Source organism: Salmo trutta, chromosome 4, assembly GCF_901001165.1.
Source record: "Salmo trutta chromosome 4, fSalTru1.1, whole genome shotgun sequence".
NCBI lineage: Eukaryota > Metazoa > Chordata > Actinopteri > Salmoniformes > Salmonidae > Salmo > Salmo trutta.
Window position 1 is genome coordinate 34,360,029 of NC_042960.1, and position 20,026 is coordinate 34,380,054.

The 20,026-nt window shown below is 43.7% G+C and overlaps 1 protein-coding gene across 2 annotated transcripts in view; it reads right to left on the minus strand.

The window, feature by feature from the left end:
• Nucleotides 1–20,026, minus strand: part of LOC115192275 (rhophilin-1) — a 50,532-nt gene that overhangs the window by 14,952 nt on the left and 15,554 nt on the right. Inside the window, exons 1-10 of one of the 2 annotated variants that reach the window (XM_029750588.1) lie at nt 18,004–18,445; nt 17,787–17,915; nt 13,178–13,253; nt 13,020–13,097; nt 12,554–12,678; nt 10,850–11,016; nt 10,386–10,573; nt 7,482–7,638; nt 7,180–7,305; nt 4,975–5,169 (exon numbers count right to left, since the gene is read on the minus strand). In XM_029750588.1, the coding sequence (XP_029606448.1) occupies nt 4,975–5,169; nt 7,180–7,305; nt 7,482–7,638; nt 10,386–10,573; nt 10,850–11,016; nt 12,554–12,678; nt 13,020–13,097; nt 13,178–13,253; nt 17,787–17,915; nt 18,004–18,065 (1,303 nt within the window). In that variant the 5' untranslated portion in view covers nt 18,066–18,445. Of the gene's footprint in view, nt 1–4,974; nt 5,170–7,179; nt 7,306–7,481; nt 7,639–10,385; nt 10,574–10,849; nt 11,017–12,553; nt 12,679–13,019; nt 13,098–13,177; nt 13,254–17,786; nt 17,916–18,003; nt 18,446–20,026 lie in introns of those variants that run through there. The other variant, XM_029750586.1, reaches the window with a different exon arrangement.

The window sequence follows — 20,026 nt, forward strand, 5'->3', positions numbered from 1 at the left end:
AACAATTTTGGCAGATAATTTTAGAAAGAGAGGGTCCAGATTGTCTAGCCTGGCTGATTTGTACAGGTCCAGATTTTGGAGCTCTTTCAGAACATCAGCTATCTGGATTTGGGTGAAGGAGAGATGGGGGAGGCTTGGGCGAGTTGCTGTGGGGAATGCAGAGCTGTTGACTGGGGTAGGGGTAGCCAGGTGGAAAGCATGGCCAGCCGTAGAAAAATGCTTATTGAAATTCTCAATTATCGTGGATTTATCGGTGGTGACAGTGTTTCCTAGCCTCAGTGCAGTGGGCAGCTGGGAGGAGGTCCTCTTATTCTCCATGGACTTTAGTGTCCCAGAACTTTTTTGAGTTTGTGCTACAGGATGCAAATTTCTGCTTGAAAAAGCTAGCCTTAGCTTTCCTAACTGCCTGTGTATATTGGTTCCTAACTTCCCTGAAAAGTTGCATATCACGGGGGCTATTCGATGTTAATGCAGAACGCCACAGGATGTTCTTGTGCTGGTCAAGGGCAGTCAGATCTGGAGAGAACCAAGGTATGTATCTGTTCCTGGTTCTACATTTTTTGAAAGGGGCATGCTTATTTAAGATGGTGAGGAAGGCACTTTTAAAGAATGACCAGGCATCCTCCACTGACAGAATGAGGTCAATATCCTTCCAGGATACCAAGGCCACGTCAATTAGAAAGGCCTGCTCGCTGAAGTGTTTTCGGGAGCGCTTGACAGTGATGAGGGGTGGTCGTTTGACCGCAGACCCATTACGGATGCAGGCAATGAGGCAGTGATCGATGAGATCTTGGTTGAAAACAGCAGAGGAGTATTTAGAGGGCAAGTTGGTTTGGATGATATCTCTGAGGGTGCCCGTGTTTACGGATTTGGGGTTATTTCTGGTGGGTTCATTGATCATGTGTGTGAGATTGAGGGCACCAAGCTTAGATTGTAGGATGGCTGGGTGTTAAACATGTCCAAGTTTAGGTCACCTTGCAGCATGAGCTCTGAAGATAGATGGGGGGCAATCAGTTCACATACGGTGTCCAGAGCACAGCTGGGGGCAGAGGGTGGTCTATAGCAAGCGGCAACGGTGAGACTTGTTTCTGGAAAGGTGGATTTTTAAAAGTAGAAGCTCGAACTGCTTGGGCACAGACCTGGATAGTAAGACAGAACTCTGCAGGCTCTCTCTGCAGTAGATTGCAACACCGCCCCCTTTGGCAATTCTATCTATCTTGTCGGAAAATGTTATAGTTAGGAATGGAAATTTCAGGGTTTTTGGTCGTCTTCCTGAGCCAGGATTCAGACACGGCCAGGACATCTGGGTTGGCAGAGTGTGCTAGGGCAGTGAATAAAACAAACTTAGCGAGGAGGCTTCTAATGTTAACATGCATGAAACCAAGGCTATTGCGGTTACAGAAGTCAACAAATGATAGCGCCTGGGGAATGGGAGTGGAGCTAGGCACTGCAGGGCCTGGATTCACCTCCACATCACCAGAGGAACAGAAGAGGAGTAGGATGATGGTACGGCTAAAGGCTAAAAGAACTGGTCGCCTAGTACGTTCAGAACAGAGAGTAAAAGGAGCAGATTTCTGGGTATGGTAGAAAATATTCAAGGCATAATGTACAGACAAAAGGTATGGTAGGATGTGAGTACAGTGAGGGTAAACCTGTGCATAGAGTGATGATGAAAGAGATAGTCTCTAGAAATATCATTTAAGCCAGGTGATGTCACCGCACGTGTGGTAGGTGGAACTAAAGTGTTAAATAAGGCGTATTGAGCAGGGCTAGATGCTCTACAGTGAAATAAGGCAATAATTACTAACCAAAACAGCAATGAACAAGGCATATTGACGTTAGCAACAGGCATGCGTAGCCGAGTGAACATAGGAGTCCAGTGAGTGGCTTCCGGCTGCTAGCGGCCGGGGCTAGCAAAAGGGCCTTGGAGGGATGTTGCGACGGAAGAAAGTCTGTTGTGGCCCCCTCGTGCTATTATGTCGGCAGACGGATCAGCAGGGTTCCGTGTGGTAAACCAGGCCAATTGGCAAAAAAAAGAAAAAAAGTGTAGTGGCCAAAGAATTTGTCCGATGGGCCGATGTGCTCTGGATAGCTAGCAGTCTGTGGCTAATATGTTAGCGGATGGGCATTCAGTGGAGAACACGACGGCGGAGCCAGTTGAGAGAAACCCCCTCGGGCGAAACACGTCGGTGGTCCACTCGTGATGGGTCGGCGGGGGTCCAAAATAGGTATAGTAGCCCAAGGAGTGGCTGATGGACCTCTTTGGCTCGCCGGGAGATGGGCCTAGCAAAACTAGCGCCAGGCTAATTGGTTCTTGCTTCGGGACAGAGATATTAGCCAGGAGTGGCCATTTGGATAGCAGTTAGCTAGCTGCGATGATCCAGGTGAAAAAAAGGTCGGAGCTTGCGGTAGGAATCCGGAGATATGGAGAAAAATAAGTCAGATTTTCTCTGGTTTGGGTTGCGCTGTGCAGACTGGCGAGAGTTGTCCGTGCTAGAGGTAGCTGATGACCGCTAGCAGTGGCTAGCTGACTACTAGCTAGTTAGTAGTCGGAGTTCCGGTTCAGAAGACGGATCAGTAGGGTTCCGTGTGGTAAAACTAGGTATAGTGGCCAAAGAATTTGTCCGATGGGCCTCTTAAGCTGACAGTCCGATGTGTTCTAGACAGTAGCGGGCCGCAGTTTGCTAGCAGCCAGTTAGCTGGTAGCAAGTTAGCTGGCTAGCTTTTGATGGGGGATCCGGATTCTTAAGTATAAAATAGCAGATCCGTACCACTTTGGGTGAGGCGGCTTGCAGGAGAGTATATTCAGTCCGTAGATGGAAAGTGATATTAAAATATATACGAAAAAAACCCCAAGGAAAAACGATGTTAACATGGGGTAGGAAGGGACAAGACAATAACACACATCCGACTGCTACGCCATCTTGGAACATAGCGATTGCCTACGGGCAAGGGATAAGTATGATTTTGGCAGGATGAAGGGGGCTGAGCCCCTTGTAGTCAATCCCAAAGATACCAGGCGCCCTTCCAGAGCACAGAATCCACTTAGTAAAGATGCTAATTGCAGGTATCACACATGAACATGCTCACTGTTAGAAAACAGAGCGTTAGTCCTGTGTCCATAGTCACCTTGCAAAACACCTATCTTGCAAGTAAGAAAGGACTCGGACACGAGCAAACACAGCATCACCTATGTGGTTCCCAATCCTACTACACTGTTGTCTGCAGTTCCAGCAAATTGGTTTTCAGTTATTGATTTGGCTAATGCGTTTTTTTAGCATCCCCGTGGCACCAGATTTTCAGTTCTGGTTTTCTTTTACGTTCCTTGGCAAGAGATTTACTTGGACCGATGGTCCCCATGGGGTACACGGACTCCCCCCGCAATTTTTTAAACCGCATTGGCACAAAATTGAGGGTTTCCTTCCTCCGGAGGGGAGCACTCTAATACAGTACGTGGATGACTTATTGCTATGCTGAGACTCTCCAGTCCTGTGAAACTGACACAAGAGCTCTGTCAGAGAACGGCCAAAGTACCAAAAGAGAAGTTGCAACTAATCTCCCAAATGGTTCAATATCTGGGTGATGATATCACTCCCAGCTGGGCACAGAGAGTGCAAGCCATTCTCTCTGTCTCACAGCCTGTTACCAAGCAACACATGATGTCACTGACTGGTATGGCAGGGTATTGTAGGGTGTGGCTGTCTGACTATGCTGAGGTTGTCCAGCCTCTCTCTGATCTCACTTATGGTCACAAAATGGCTATGAATGATAAGATAAAGTGGACCCCTGAGGGTTTAACGGCCCTGACAAAACAAACAACTTATGACTACTTCCCCATGCTTGGGGCTCCCTAACCACTAAACCATTTAATCTGTTTGTGTGTGAGAAAAATGGTTTGGGGTCTTCTGTTTTGACACAGGAACATGGAGGAAAGCAGAGACCAGTGGGTCACAATCCTAAACAATAGGACAGTGTGTCGAGAGGTTTGGTGTGTTGTTTAAAGGGCGGTGGCTGCTACTGAAACTGTGTTAGCGTGTGCAGATATTGTGGCTATGTGCCAGTTAACTGTTCACGTCCTACATGCGGTCCATGCTCTTATTTCACAGGCAAAGAGAGCACACCTGACTCCAGGGAGAATCAGAATGTGCTACTTGCAATGTCTCATGTGACCCTGAAGAGGTGGACTGTGTCCAATCCAGCTACACTGTTGCCGACCCCTGATGACGGAGAACCTCATGACTGCACATGAAGATGGTATCCAAACCAAGGTCAGACTTAACTGATGTACCAATACAGAATGCTGATTTGGAATAATTTGTGGATGGCTCAGCTCAGAGGTCTGACAAGGGAGAACCACTTGTGGCTTATGCTGTAACAGCATCTACCAAACTTGAAAGTGCTAAATTACCCTCACACCTCAAGCTGCTGAGTTGTTTGCTCTTATGAGAGCTTGCATTTTGGCTAAAAGGACAAACTGTTACCATTTACACTGACAGTAGATATGCATTTGGCGTGGTACATGCTTTTGGAACCCTCTGGAAGCAGCGGGGTTCTCTCACGTCATCAGGTAAGACAATCTCACATTCGAAATCGGTTGACAACCTTTTAAAATTTTTGAAAATAATATTTCCCTTTATTTGGAATGGCAAACCAGATCAAGTTAAATGAGCATATTTATATAATATTATAAATAATATTTCTATAATTAAAACTTTTAAATATTAAGGCATTAAGCCTCTCAAAGCCTAAATTAAACTGTATATACAATTTCAGTACAAGTCGGAAGAGTCAATAAAACTCTTTTTCAACCACTCCACAAATTTCTTGTTAGAACATCTACTTTGTGCATGACACAAGTCATTTTTCCAACAATTGTATCTCTTTACTGAAAAACTTGCTCTCACACACACACACACACACACACACACACACACAGTCTAATTACTGGTGCTCACACTTACAAAACACACTCACAGTGTATCTCGGGAGCCTCTGCTGTCTCATCGAAGTCGTCCTCTCGGTCCATCTCAGAGTATTTGTCCAAAGAGCGTTTGTGCACGAAGGAGAGCACCTCCTGTAGAATATCCATCTTCCTTAAGATCTTACACAGACCGTGTACTCTCATAGCTTCCTCATGTCTGATCAATGCACGACGCAGGTGGGCCTTACCTAGAGCACGCACGCACACACAAACACACAGGAAAAGCTTTAGCAGGACCTCAAAGGCCATGCTTGCAAATCAAATATAGATACAGTTGAAGTCAGAAGTTTACATACACTTAGGTTGGAGTCATTAAAACTAGTTTTTCAACCACTCCACAAATTTCTTGACAAACTATAGTTTTGGCAAGTTGGTTAGGACATCTACTTTGTGCATGACACAAGTCATTTTTCCAACAATTGTTTACAGACAGATTATTTCACTTATAATTCACTGTATCACAAATCCAGTGGGTCAGAAGTTCACATACACTATGATGACTGTGCCTTTAAACAGCTTGAAAATTCCAGAAAATGATGTCATTGCTTTAGAAGCTTCTGATAGGCTAATTGACATCATTTGAGTCAATTGGAGGTGTACCTGTGGACGCATTTCAAGGCCTACCTTCAAACTCAGTGCCTCTTTGATTGACATCATGGGAAAATCAAAAGAAATCAGCCAAGACCTCAGAAAAAATTTGTAGACCTCCACAAGTCTGGTTCATCCTTGGGAGCAATTTCCAAACACCTGAAGAGACCACGTTCATCTGTACAAACAATAGTACACAAGTATAAACACTATGGGACCACGTAGCCGTCATACCGCTCAGGAAGGAGACGCGTTCTGTCTCCTAGAGATGAACATACTTTGGTGCGAAAAGTGCGAATCAATCCCAGAACAGCAGCAAAGGACCTTGTGAAGATGCTGGAGAAAACAGGTACAAAAGTATCTATAGCCACAGTAAAACGAGTCCTATATCGACATAATCTGAAAGGCCGCTCAGAAAGGAAGAAGCCACTGCTCCAAAACCGCCATAAAAAAGCCAGACTACGGTTTGCAACTGCCAATGGGGACAAAGATCGTACTTTTTGGAGAAATGTCCTCTGGTCTGATGAAACAAAAATAGAACTGTTTGGCCACAATGACCATCGATGTTTGGAGGAAAAAGGGGGAGGCTTGCAAGCTGAAGAACAAATCAAATTTATTTATATAGCCCTTCGTACATCAGCTGATATCTCAAAGTGCTGTACAGAAACCCAGCCTAAAACCCCAAACAGCAAGCAATGCATGTGAAAGAAGCACAGTGGCTAGGAAAAACTCCCTAGGAAAAACTCCCTAGAAAGGCCAAAAACCTAGGAAGAAACCTAGAGAGGAACCAGGCTATGAGGGGTGGCCAGTCCTCTTCTGGCTGTGCCGGGTGGATATTATAACAGAACATGGTCACCATTCCAACCATGAAGCACGGGGGTGGCAGCATCATGTTGTGGGGGTGTTTTGCTGCAGGAGGGACTGGTGCACTTCACAAAATAGATGGCATCATGAGGAAGGAAAATGATGTGGATATGTTGAAGCAACATCTCAAGACATCAGTCAGGAAGTTAAAGCTTGGTCGCAAATGGGTCTTCCAAATGGACAATGACCCCAAGCATACTTCCAAAGTTGTGGCAAAATGGCTTCAGGACAACAAAGTCAAGGTATTGGAGCGGCCATCACAAAGCCCTGACCTCAATCCCATAGATTTTTTTTTTTTACAGAACTGAAAAAACGTGTGCGAGCAAGGAGGCCTACAAACCTGACTCAGTTACACCAGCTCCGTCAGGAGGAATAGGCCAAAATTCACCCAATTTATTGTGGGAAGCTTGTTGAAGGCTACCCGAAACATTTGACCCAAGTTAAACAATTTAAAGGTAATGCTAGCAAATATTAATTGAGTGCATGTAAACTTCTGATCCACTGGGAATGTGATTAAATAAATACAAGCTGAAATAAATCACACTACCATTATTCTGACATTTCACATTCTTAAAATAAAGTGGTGATCCTAACTGACCTAAAACAGGGAATTTTTACTAGGATTAAATGTCAGGAATGGTGTAAAATTTAGTTGAAATATATTTGGCTAAAGTGTATGTAAACTTCCGACTTCACCTGTATGTGTTTGTGTGTGTTGGTGAGTGCGTGCGTGCGTACATTCTCACCCAGTTTGCGTCTCTCCTCAGGGTCTCTGAGCACCTGGCTGAGTGGGGGTCCAGCAGGATTACTGACATGGAGCTGGAGGAGAGCCTTCTCTCCCTCTTCATCACACTCTTCTTCATCAATGGACTCTACGGGACACAACACACACTGGCAGGTAGACACACATTTACAGGAATACACACACTCATACTAAAACACACACACAAACAGGACAATTTCCCGAACCACCACGATCGTCATTCCTGTCATCATCAATATCAGACTCAACTCAACACACACCCACACACTGCACAGTGGTACTTACGTGTGCGGTCACAGAGAGCGACAGCAGCATAGTAGTGTGAGAGAGCTCTGAAGTGTTCTGATTTCACCTGAACCATGGAGGCCCAGGAGAATGGGACATAGTCCTTCACTAGGGGCTGAGACATGGTCTGGAGCACCAAGCTATACACGTCTGATACCTATAGCGAGAGAGAGAGAAAAAGAGGGATGAAGAGAGACAGGAGAATGGAACATAGGCCTTCACTAGGGGCTGAGACAGGGTCTGGAGTACCAAGTTACTGTAAAACATCAATTAAACACAGTCTCAAATAGCCACCTGTCCCTTTTAATAGCCGGTCAACGGCACACATTTCAGCAAATAAACACTGTTTCAAATAAACTCTAGGTCTAAATAAATTATTTACGAGTTCACCATGAATTGTTTACAAGGTTTAATGTTTGATTTGTTACATTAAATAATTCAGTAATGACTCAAAAAAAAAAAAAAAATGGCAATCATCCGTTTTTAAATCGCCAGTAAGAAACTGCTAGCAGCTGAGAACTGCTAGCTGGCAAGCACAAAAACAGTAAACAACTTAGGGAGTACATACACCTAGAAAATCAGATCGCCATCTAGTGGCAAAAGTAAGAACTGACAAAAATGCACAGTTAAAGAGGAGAATAATATTGTTCTGTCAAGGAAAAGTTTTATAAATAGAACAATATTATTCTCCTCTTTAACTGTGCATTCTCTCATATACATATATATATGGGAGAGAGAGAGAGAGAAATGTGACAGTGTGCAAATCATAACACAGTGCAGAAAAGTGAGAAATTTATTAAAATGCTGGAAGTGATGAATGCTGAAATTAAACAATTAACTATGCAAAGCAGCAAAAGCTGTGCATTAAATAGACAAATAACTCAAATAGAAGCCTGTCTGTAATAAGTGCCTGTTGAGTTCAGTGATTTAAACAAATAAACGCCCGGGCTATTAATTTAAGTTTTACAGTATATAGGTCTTATACCTACAGAGCGAGAGAAAGAGCGGGATGAAGAGAGAGAGAGAGAGAGAGAGTCAAGAGAATGGAACATAGTCCTTATCTGGTCTTTAGCACCAAGCTATAAAAATCTGATACCTACAGAGAGAGAGAGAGAGCGAAAGAAGACACAGGACAGGCTGTGCTAACTCTGCTCCCGGGGAAAGGTAGAGAATGAGCAGGATTTCCTACTACACTGTGACAAATACTTACACCTAAGATAATCTTTCTTTCTAAAAACAAACTAATTTGAAACTATAAAATGATTTTAAAAAATGTATTGGATGAAAAACCAAAATGTGTAGTTTGGGCAGACAAGGTCAGTATGTGGCCTCCTGCCACAACCAGAGGGCCAGTCAGTGAAAAGTACAATGCAACAATAGTATTTGCAATTTTGTTTTGTTTTGGCTTTCATACACTATACATACAAAAGCATGTGGACACCCCTTCAAATCAGTGAATTCTGCTATTTCATCCACACCCGTTCCTGACAGGTGTATAAAAATCGAGCACACAACCATGCAATTTCCAGACAAACATTGGCAGTCGAATGGCCTTACTGAAGAGCTCAGTGAGTTTCAACGTGGCACTGTCATAGGATGCCACCTTTCCAACAAGTCAGTTAGTCAAATGTCTGCCCTGATAGAGCTGCCCAGGTCAACTGTAGGTGCTGTTATTGTGAAGTGGAAACGTCTAGGAGCAACAACGGCTCAACCGCGATGTGGTAGGCCACACAAGCTCACATAACGGGACTGCCGAGTGCTGAAGCGTGTAAAAATCGTCTGTCATCAGTTGCAACACTCACTACCGAGTTCCAAAACGCCTCTGGAAGCAAAGTCAGCACAAGAACTGTTCGTCGGGAGCTTCGTGAAATTGCCTAAGATCACCATATGCAATGCCAAGCGTCAACTGGAGTGGTGTAAAGCTCAAGTAGGAATAATTGTCTGGGGCTGTTTTTCATGGTTCGGGCTAGGTCCCTTAGATCCAGTGAAGGGAAATCTTAATGCTACAGCATACAATGATATTCTAGACGATTCTGTGCTTCCAAGTTTGTGGCAACAGTTTGGGAAAGGCCCTTTCCTGTTTCAGCATGACAAAGCCCCCGTACACAAAGCGAGGTCCATACAGAAATAGTTTATCAAGATTGGTGTGAAAGAACTTGACTGACCTGCAGAGCCCTGACCTCAACCCCATCAAACTCCTTTGGGATGAATTGGAATGCTGACTGCGAGCCAGGTCTCATCGACCAACATCAGTGCCCGACCTCACTAATGCTCTTGTGGCTGAATGGAAGCAAGTCCCCGCAGCAATGTTCCAACATCTAGTGAAAAAGCCTTCCCAGAAGAGTGGGGGCTGTAATAGCAGCAAAGGGGGGACCAACTCCATATTAATGGCCATGATTTTGGAAAGAGAGATTCGACGAGTAGGTGTCCACATACTTTCGGTCATGTAGTATACCATGCCATGTGGCTTTTCAGTCATGTACAACTAGCCTACTACAATTACTTTTATTTAATGTTGTTCTCATTACTATTGTTAAGATCATTACCACTACTACGAGTACTAGGCCTACTATTAGTCTGACCATTGTTATACAGTATGTCCTTTGACAATGTAAGTCATTTAACTTGCCATGTGAATAAAGTCTGAGAGTGAGAGAGTGAAACATAGTCCTTAACCAGGGTTTGGGACATGGTCTGGTGAACCAAGCTATACACATCTGTCACCTACACACGTGCATGTAGGCACACAGACAGAGGGGGACAGAGAAAGAGAGTGAGGTGAACAGAAGAGAAGTCCTTAACAAGGGCACTGGATCAAGGTCATGAGCACCAGTGACAAGAACATGTTGGCTATCTACACACACACACACACACACACACACACAGACACACTGGTCCCCTCACTCGTGCGGCCTCTTGAGCCACTTGTAGCTGGGAGGTGAAGTGTGTGTCCTGCGTGGTGAGTGTGACCCTTTCGAACACACACTCCTGCACTTGGGCGATCATCAGCCGGACCAGCATGCATAGCGACGGGCTGCTCATATCCAGACTGGGAGCGTTGGAAAAGTTCTCCTTCAGGAAGTTAAATGCACCTAGACACACCCAGATTTTATACACTTTTATAGTTTACAGTTTTATACAGAAAAATACTAAAAACGCAGAAAAAAAATTATTCATACAAAGAGAAGATGACAGTTGCATATGAAATGTATGATCTGCAGTTGTGTCTGAACTCCAACTGTGGTGTGTTAATGTGTAGAATCTCAGGCACTGGTATTCCCTCCCCAGGGCCCCTTGTGGTTGTGTTCCTGTAATAGTAGTTTGTGTGTGCATGCCATGTTTGTGTGTGTGTGCGTGTTTAGGGCTACCTGCAGCCCTCTGGAAAGCGTCTATAGCCCTGTCTATGCCAGCTGCAGCAGAGCGGTCCTGTCTGGCTCCTATCTGTGTGTAGAGAGCTCCCACGTTGAACAGCACACTTCCCTTCTCAAATGCCAACGCACGCTGGCATGACGGCACACCCGTCAGAGAGTCATACCTAGAGACAGTGGGGGGGACACGAGGGGGATAGAGAGAGACCGAAAGAGAGCGAAGGAGAGTGAGAAAGGGGTGTTTAGAGTAATTCTAAACTTAAAAAACAAGAGCGAAGATTGGTGAGAGAGACACAACTCCAAGGTTAGGAGTGACTAAGAAAATAAAGGTTGAGTGGGTGTGCCTTCAGAAAGTATTCACACCCCTTGACTTTTTCCACATTTTGTTGTGTTACAGCCTGAATTTAAAATAGATTACATTTAGATTTTGTGTCACTGGCCTTAACACGATACCCGATAATGTCAAAGAAGAATTATGCTTTTAGAATTATTATTTACAAATGAAAGGCTGAAATGTCTTGAGTCAATAAATATTCAACCCCTTTGTTATGGCAAGCCTAAATAAGTTCAGGAGTAAAAATGTGCTTAACAAGTCACATAAGTTCCAATGTCTCGCAAAGAAGGGCACCTATTGGTAGACAAAAAATAAAAAAGCAGAGACTGAATATCCCTTTTAGCGTGATGAAGTTATTCATTACAATTTGGATGGTGCATCATTCCGAACTCAGTTGCCGGAGAGGAAGGAAACCGCTCAGGGATTTCACCGAGGCCAATGGTGACTTTAAAACAGTTTGAGTTTAATGACTATGATAAGAGAAAACTGAGGATGGATCAAGATTGTAGTTACTCTACAATACTAACCTAAATTACAAAGTGAAAAGAAGGAAGCCTGTACAGAATAAAAATGTTTGTAATAAGGTACTAAAGTAAAACAAAAAATGTGGCAAGGAAAATAACTTTATGTCCTGAATAAAAAAAGTGTCATGTTTGGGGCAAATCCAACGCAACATATAACATGGCTGCATCATGTTATGGGTATGCTTGTCATTGGCAAGGACCAGGGAGTATTTTAAGATAAAAAGGAAATGGAATAGAGCTAAGCACAGGCAAAATTCTAGAGGAAAACCTGGTTCAGTCTGCTTCCCAACAGACACTGGGAGACAAATTCACCTTTCAGCAGGACAATAACCTAAAACACAAGGCCAAAATATTCACTGGAGTTGCTTACCAAGACGACATTGAATGTTCCTGAGTGGCCTAGTGACAGTTTTGAATTAAAATTGCCTTGAAAATCTATGGCAAGACTTGAAAATGGCTGTCTAGCAATGATCAGCAACCAACTTGTACAATCCAGGTGTGCAAAGCTCTTAGAGACACCCAGAAAGATGTGATTGTAACATGTATTGACTCAGGGGTGTGAATACTTATCTGAAATGAGACATTTCTGTATTTCATATTCAATAAATTAGCAAACTTTTCTAAAAACATGTTCTCACATTGTCATTATGGGGTAGTGTGAGAAAATAATATATTTTATCAATAACAACAAAATGTGGAATAAGTCAAGGGTATGAATACTTTCTGAAGGCACTGTATGAGTCAAGGAGAGGGGGGGAACACAGAAAGGTTTCTGTGTGTGTGTGTGTGTGTGTCCTTTCTGAAGGCACTGTAAGTGAAGAGTTTGTGTGAGACTAAGAGTCTGACCAGTGGAAGTGGACTCCTAGTGTTCTGTGTGGGGGGAAGAACCTCTGGTCCAGATAGTACAGCTGGTTATAATACTCTATCAGGAGCTCCAAACCTGCCTCGTTACGACTGGGGGTACGCATTGCCTGATGATTACACAGAGGCATATATTAGCACGCACACACACACACACACACACACACACACACACACACACACACAATCAATGCAACATATGATGACATGACTATATAACAATACATTTACAAGCTATGTTAACAACAACATTAATATGTGAACACATTTACCAACTAAAACATACTCTGTTTTGTGAATAAACAATTATCATATCATTTACACAGCCAGTGTATAAATGATATGATAGTCAGAATTATCAAACATTTAGCCGGCCAGTTTATATTGTTAGTGATATAGCTAAAGCTACTAGGTGGCAGTGCTTTCAAGAACGGTTGACTTTTGTTCTAACCTGTCTGAGCTCCATAAACTCCTTAGTTTCCTTCTCAAACAGAGAGCTGTCCTCCCTGTAGTGCTCACAGATATATTCCTGAGAGAGAAGAGGAAAGGACAAGCTCAGTCACTTCAAAAGAGAGAGAGAGAGAGCAAGAGGCATATTTTTTTCCTCACCTTGAGGGGAACAGTGAGGTCCACTTCCTTTGTCTCCTTCAGACCCAGTGGGATCATGGGAACATTGATGGCTTCACTGAAGGACAGAGAAGAGAGATCAACATGTGTGTGAAATGACATATCATATACCTCAACAGACAAACCCAAATCTACCTCCCCCACACCATCCCTATTATGACAGTAACCATATTGGTCAGTAGCCCCTCAACCCTCCACCCCCTCCTAACCGTTCCACCCCCCCTGCCTGGTAATTACAGTTTTTATAATTACTTTGGTACTATTTTCACGAGTATGTGGTGTTTTTTTTTTAAACTATTTTTGTATTCATATGATTGGGACTTACTGACTTATTATGTCCAAGTGAATGGATTGCTTATCCTTTAACATCATGCAGTGTGTGACTGCTGCCTTTCAAATCGGCCCTATGCAGTGGTGTCTGGAGAAGTGAGTATACTCACATTTTGCCAAAAATTCCCAAATGGCCGCCTGAAGGAAAGGCGTTTGAGTTTTCCTATAGATTTTCACTGTCAAAATCACTATTAAAGGTGTTGTCCTTTAATTCAAATGAGCAAAACAAATGCCCTCCCCATTGATACAAATCAGCATAATATCATTCTGTCAGGTAGGTCTAATTTGCAGCAAATATGTAATTGTGAAGTTTTTTTGGGAAAGCCTTTAGAAAATGTTCACGCAAACAGTGCATAATGACTGCGCTTCGCAAATCGCCTACTAACCAAGACTTCAGACCAAACTTTTTCAATGCCTGGTTTGCATACCCATTGTTTTCCTAGTTAGCATTTACTGGTAGATATAAGTTGAAACGTCTTTCCTACCTACCCCACAGGTGTTTATAGATAACTCAATCAGTTGGAATACGGCGATACGAGCGCTTATTTAAAAGAGCTCTCCGTAAGCTACGCTCAAGTGGGCACAGCTAGGCATGTTGCACTGGGGACAGAAAATACATTTTACACAATGGCTCCGCCGTGGTTCTGTGTAGCCTAGTTATGCAAATATATTTGAGATCAGTGTATTGCAGTTAATTTCGTCTGACTTAAGTCAAATATCTTTGGAGTAGTAAACATGGAGCCAACAACGAGTCCCAGACAGTTCGCAAAATATCATACCAGAGGGGGCATCGTTTACTTCGCTACGTAAATTATTGGGATCAAGTATTTGGAATACATTGAGCTCATTGACAAAACAGACCATGGGACGCTTTTTCATACAAAAGGTCCGCGGTGGGTCTGTAAATGATGTGATTATATTGGAGACTGGTTTATAGCAGTGAATGTCATCTATTCATTTACTCCTATTGTATTTCTAAGTAGAAGCCACATCAGCCAGGGAACCTAATTGTTCTCACTTTATGATAGAACATTCAGATGTCTGCCTGACTGTGGGGCTCTTTACCTGAATTATTTACAACAAAACTACTTATTTTGCTCAAATTGAGATATAATTAAATTGTGTTACTTTGAAGAGACGGGCCTACAGTTTGAGGAGTGGTTTACGGAGCGCTCTTTAAAATATGTGCTCGTTTCCATAAAGCCAAGGTCCAATAGGGTCGCCGTAAACATGTCTAATATAGATATAAAGACTGTACAATTTCCCCGTGTCTATCCTTTACCAATAGTGAGAGCGCAACTTAACAACAATTCCCCCCACTCCTCCATGAAAGTAAAAGGACAGTAATGTTACTTGTAAAGTAGAAAGCTCAGGTTTCAATAGGCGATACGATAATGTTTCAAGAAAGGAGTGTATATATTTGGCCTGCCAAAGCGGTTTTATGCGCTGACTGAATGGAAGCTGATAATTATGTTTTTTTTTTACTCCGCTCGTCTCAGGAAGAAATTACGGAAAAACATTTTGGCATGGTGAATCCGAGCCTGACATTCTCAGTGGCCATTTTATTAGGTACACCTATCTAAACTCAGCAAAAAAAAATAAAAAAATGTCCTCTCACTGTCAACTGTTTATTTTCAGCAAACTTAACATGTGTAAATATTTGTATGAACATAACAAGATTCAACAACTAACACAAACTGAACAAGTTCCACAGACATGTGACTAACAGAAATTGAATAATGTGTCCCTGAACAAAGGGGGTGTCAAAATCAAAAGTAACAGTCAGTATCTGGTGTGGGCACCAGCTGCATTAAGTACTGCAGTGCATCTCCTACTCATAGACTGCACCAGATTTGCCAGTTCTTGCTGTGAGATGTTACCCAACTCTTCCAAGGCACCTGCAAGTTCCTGGACATTTCTGGGAGGAATGGCCCTAGCCCTCACCCTCCGATCCAACAGGTCCCAGACGTGCTCAATGGGATTGAGATCCGGGTTCGTCGCTGGCCATGGCAGAACTGACATTCCTGTCTTGCAGGAAATCACACACAGAACGAGCAGTGTGGCTGGTGGCATTGTCATGCTGGAGGGTCATGTCAGGATGAGCCTGCAGGAAGGGTACCACATGAGGGAGGAGGATGTCTTCCCTGTAACCCACAGTGTTGAGATTGCCTGCAATGACAACAAGCTCAGTCCGATGATGCTGTGGCACACTGCCCCAGACCATGACGGACCCTCCACCTCCAAATCGATCCCGCTCCAGAGTACAGGCCTCAGTGTAACATTCATTCCTTCTTTGATAAACACAAATCCAACCATCACCCCCGATGAGACAAAACCGCGACTCGTCAGTGAAAAGCACTTTTTGCCAGTCCTGTCTGGTCCAACGACGGTGGGTTTGTGCCCATAGGCGACGTTGTTGCCGGTGATGTCTGGTGAGGACCTGCCTTACAACAGGCCTACAAGCCCTCAATCCAGCCTCTCTCAGCCTAATGCGGACAGTCTGAGCACTGATGGAGGGATTGTGCATTCCTGGTATAACTCGGGCAGTTGTTGTCGCCATCCTGTACCTGTCCCACAGATGTGATGTCCGAATGTACCGATCCTGTGCAGGTGTTGTTACACGTTGTCTGCCCTTGCGAGGACAATCAGCTGTCCGTCCTGTCTCCCTGTAGCGATGTCTTAGGCATCTCACAGTACGGACATTACAATTTATTGCCCTCGTGCTTCCTTGCAGCATGCCTAAGGCACGTTCACGCAGATGAGCAGGGACCCTGGGCATCTTTCTTTTGGTGTTTTTCAGAGTCAGTAGAAAAGCCTCTTTAGTGTCCTAAGTTTTCATAACTGTGACCTTAATTGCCTACCGTCTGTAAGCTGTTAGTGTCTTAACGACCATTCCACAGGTGCATGTTCATTAATTGTTTATGGTTCATTGAACAAGCATGGGAAACAGTGTTTGAACACTTTACAATGAAGATCTGTGAAGTTATTTGGATTATCTTTGTAAGACATGGTCCTGAAAAAGGGACATTTCTTTTTTTGCTGAGTTTAGTACTGGGACAAACCCCCTTTGCCTCCAGAACAGCCTGAATTCTTCAGGGCATGTATTCTAAGGTGTGGCATTGAAACTTTCCTCAATTGGTATCAAGGGACCTAACTTGTGCCAGGAAAACATTCCCAACACCACCGCAACCAGCCTGTAACATTGACACCAGGCAGGATGGGGCCATGGACTAATGCTGCTAATGCTAAATACTGACTCTGGCATCAGCATGATGTAACAGGAACCGGGATTCGTCGGTCCAGGGAATGTTTTTCAACTCCTCAATTGTCCAGTGTTGGTGATTGCGTGCGCACTGGAGCCGCTTCTTCTTGTTTTTAGATGATACGAATGGAACCCATTGTGGTCATCTGCTGCAACAGCCCATCCTTGACAAGGACCGACAAGTTGTATGTTCCCGAGATGTCGTTCTGCACACCACTGTTGTACTGCGCCGTTATTTGCCCGTTTGGGGCCTGCCTGCTGGCTTGCGGGATTCTTGCCATTCTCCTTCGACCCCTCATCAACGAGCTGTTTTTGCCCACAGGACTGCCGCTGACGGGATGTTTTTAGTTTGTTGCACCGTTCTCTGTAAACACTAGACACTGTCGTGCGTGAAAAGCTTAGGAGGCCGGCCGTTTGAGACACTGGAACCGGCGTACCTAGCACCAACAATCATAATAAATAAATATAAGCTTTATTTAACTAGGCAAGACATACCATGCTCAGTCACTTGTTTTTCCCATTCTAACGTTCAATTGAACATCAATAGCAGTCGGATGAAGTAATAGTAAAATGTCTTAAGAATAGAATAATATATAATGTGAGCATTGTATTGTGAAAGGCAATTACTTTATATGAACATGTATTGCAATGCGAAACATGTACTTCTTGATGAAACACTGATTACGTTTGGTGAAAAAGTGACAATGATTGTGTGTTGTACTTAGTCAATTGAAAATGTGCTTAGTTTTGAAACGACTACCTTTTTGATGATCTGTTTTGTACTAAGAGTTGTGAAATTTGCACCAAAGCGACTGAACAAAAACTGTACTGAGTCTAAATCAAAGGATTTGCACCACTTGTGACCCTGAGCTTCAGCTGGGCTGGATTACTAGCGCCTCATTACTAGCATACCAGGCCACTCTCATTAGGCTATAATTAAAGCAAATAGGCCATCAGCGCATTGAGCGTTCAAACCCTACACCTCGGTATGTGTGTTACCTCTCTGTCTGGTAGACCTCCATACTGCTGTTGAGTTCCTCTAGTTCTTCCTTCAGTAGCTGCAGGTTGGAGTTGACAAAGCTCAGCTCTAGAGCCACAGTCTCCTTCACTTTGTTGTTAGTGGTGGCTCTGCAACACACAAATACATTCATATGAGACACCCTACCTGAAATAGGAGGATGTACTAACCAGACCATGAGTCTCTCATCATTGTCACCTTGTGATCTTTATCCAGCTCAATCCGGGTCGACAGTTCTGAATGGATGTACAGTAGCTCATACATCCTGTATTTACTGAGAAAAGGGCCTACTTCTTCTTCACTTTCTGGGGCCCCAAGCAGTTTGGAACAGTTAACAGCACACAATCCAATTACAGTACACACACACACACTTTTTTTTTTTTTACTACTACCCCCAATACACACCTTCACGTAACACACACACAGTCAAGAGGAACCCACTCATCCCAATTCTGTGATAAACTTGGGTGAGATATCTAGTCCCTTTTCCAAAAGAGGATTAGTAATCAACAAGAGCGAGTCTTTCAAGGACAAGCACAACAAACACACCAACTACATGCGACTTGTCCCCTATTATAAGGTTATCAATAACATTTAAACAACCTCTGTCATTACACACACACACACACCTTGAAGAACGCATCTGTAATTCCCTTTCCCCCTACCCCACAGGCTAATCCCACATCAGACCTAATACCCTCCTCTCCTCACCCCAAAAACATACACATCTCTCTCTCTCCAGGACAAGCCAGTTTCAATCTGATTATGGTTAGCTTTAAAGGCTTGCCATGTATCCCGCTTCTCTCTCACACACGCTTCCACGCATGATCTACGACAGACGGAAAAGAAACAACCAAGTATTGCTGTTAAACTGTCTGATACCACCAGTGTATATTGTGTGTCTGTGTTGAGTGAGTCACATAACTGTTATTTTACTCTAGGAAAAATATAAAAAGGGCCTGTGCGTGCTCATCACTTCAGTTAAGTCACGGTCACACCACCCCCAGTAAAATCCCCTGTACTGCTCTGATTTCCAGTAACGAACTGAGTGATGTCATCCCCTACGGGATTAGACTAGTTACTGTCGCTCGCAGTCTTCCTCACTAGAATTCCTTTCCCAAAGTAGATAACACACTGGCCTGTTAAACCAGCATGACAGCACATAATATGATGCTCTAATGAGATTAGAGCTGACCCCAATTATTCGACTGGTCGATAGGCTGTTGGTCGACCAAGATTTTTTTAGTCGAGCAGTAGCAAATAAATACACCCCCAAATTCAGAAAGTGTTCAGACCCCTTCACTTTTTCCACATTTTGTTACGTTACACCCTTATTCCAAAATTGATTCTTACATTTCCCCCCCCTCAATCTACACACAATGCCAAAGTAAAAAAATGATTTTGAAATGTTTGCACATTTATAAAAAATAAGACTGAAATCAGATTTACACAAGTATTCAGACCCTTTACTCAGTACATTGTTGAAGCACCTTTGGCAGCAATTACAGCCTGGAGTCTTCTTGGGTATGACACTACAAGCTTGGCACACCTGTATTTGGCGAGTTCCTCCCATTCTTCTCTGCAGATCCTCTCAAGCTGTCAGGTTGGATGGGGAGCGTCGCTGCAAAGCTATTTTCAGGTCTCTCCAGAGATGTTCGATCGGGTTCAAGTCCGGGCTCTGGCTGGGCCTCTCAAGGACAGACACTTGTCCCGAAGCCACTCCTGTGTTTGTCTTGGCTGTGTGCTTAGGGTCATTGTTGTCCTGTTGGAAGGTGAGCCTAAGCCCCAGTCTGAGGCCCTGAGCACTCTTGAGTAGGTTTTCATCAAGGATCTCTCTGTACTTTGCTCCGTTCATCTTTCCCTTGATCCAGACTAGTCACCCAGTCCCTGCCGCTTAAAAACATCCCCACAGCATGATGCTGCCACCACCATGCTTCACTGTAGGGATGGTGCCAGGTTTCCTCCAGACGTGACGCTTGGCATTCGGGCAAAAAAGTTCAATCTTGATTTCATCAGACCATGAAATCTTGTTTCTCATGGTCTGAGAGTCCTTTAGGTGCCTTTTGGCAAACTCCAAGCAGCTGTCATGAGCCTTTTACTGAGGAGTGGCTTCCGTCTAGCCACTTGTGTGCCTTTCCAAATCAAGTCCAATCAATTGAATGTACCACAGGTGGACTCCAATTTGTAGAAAACTCCAAAAGATGATCAATGGAAACAGGAT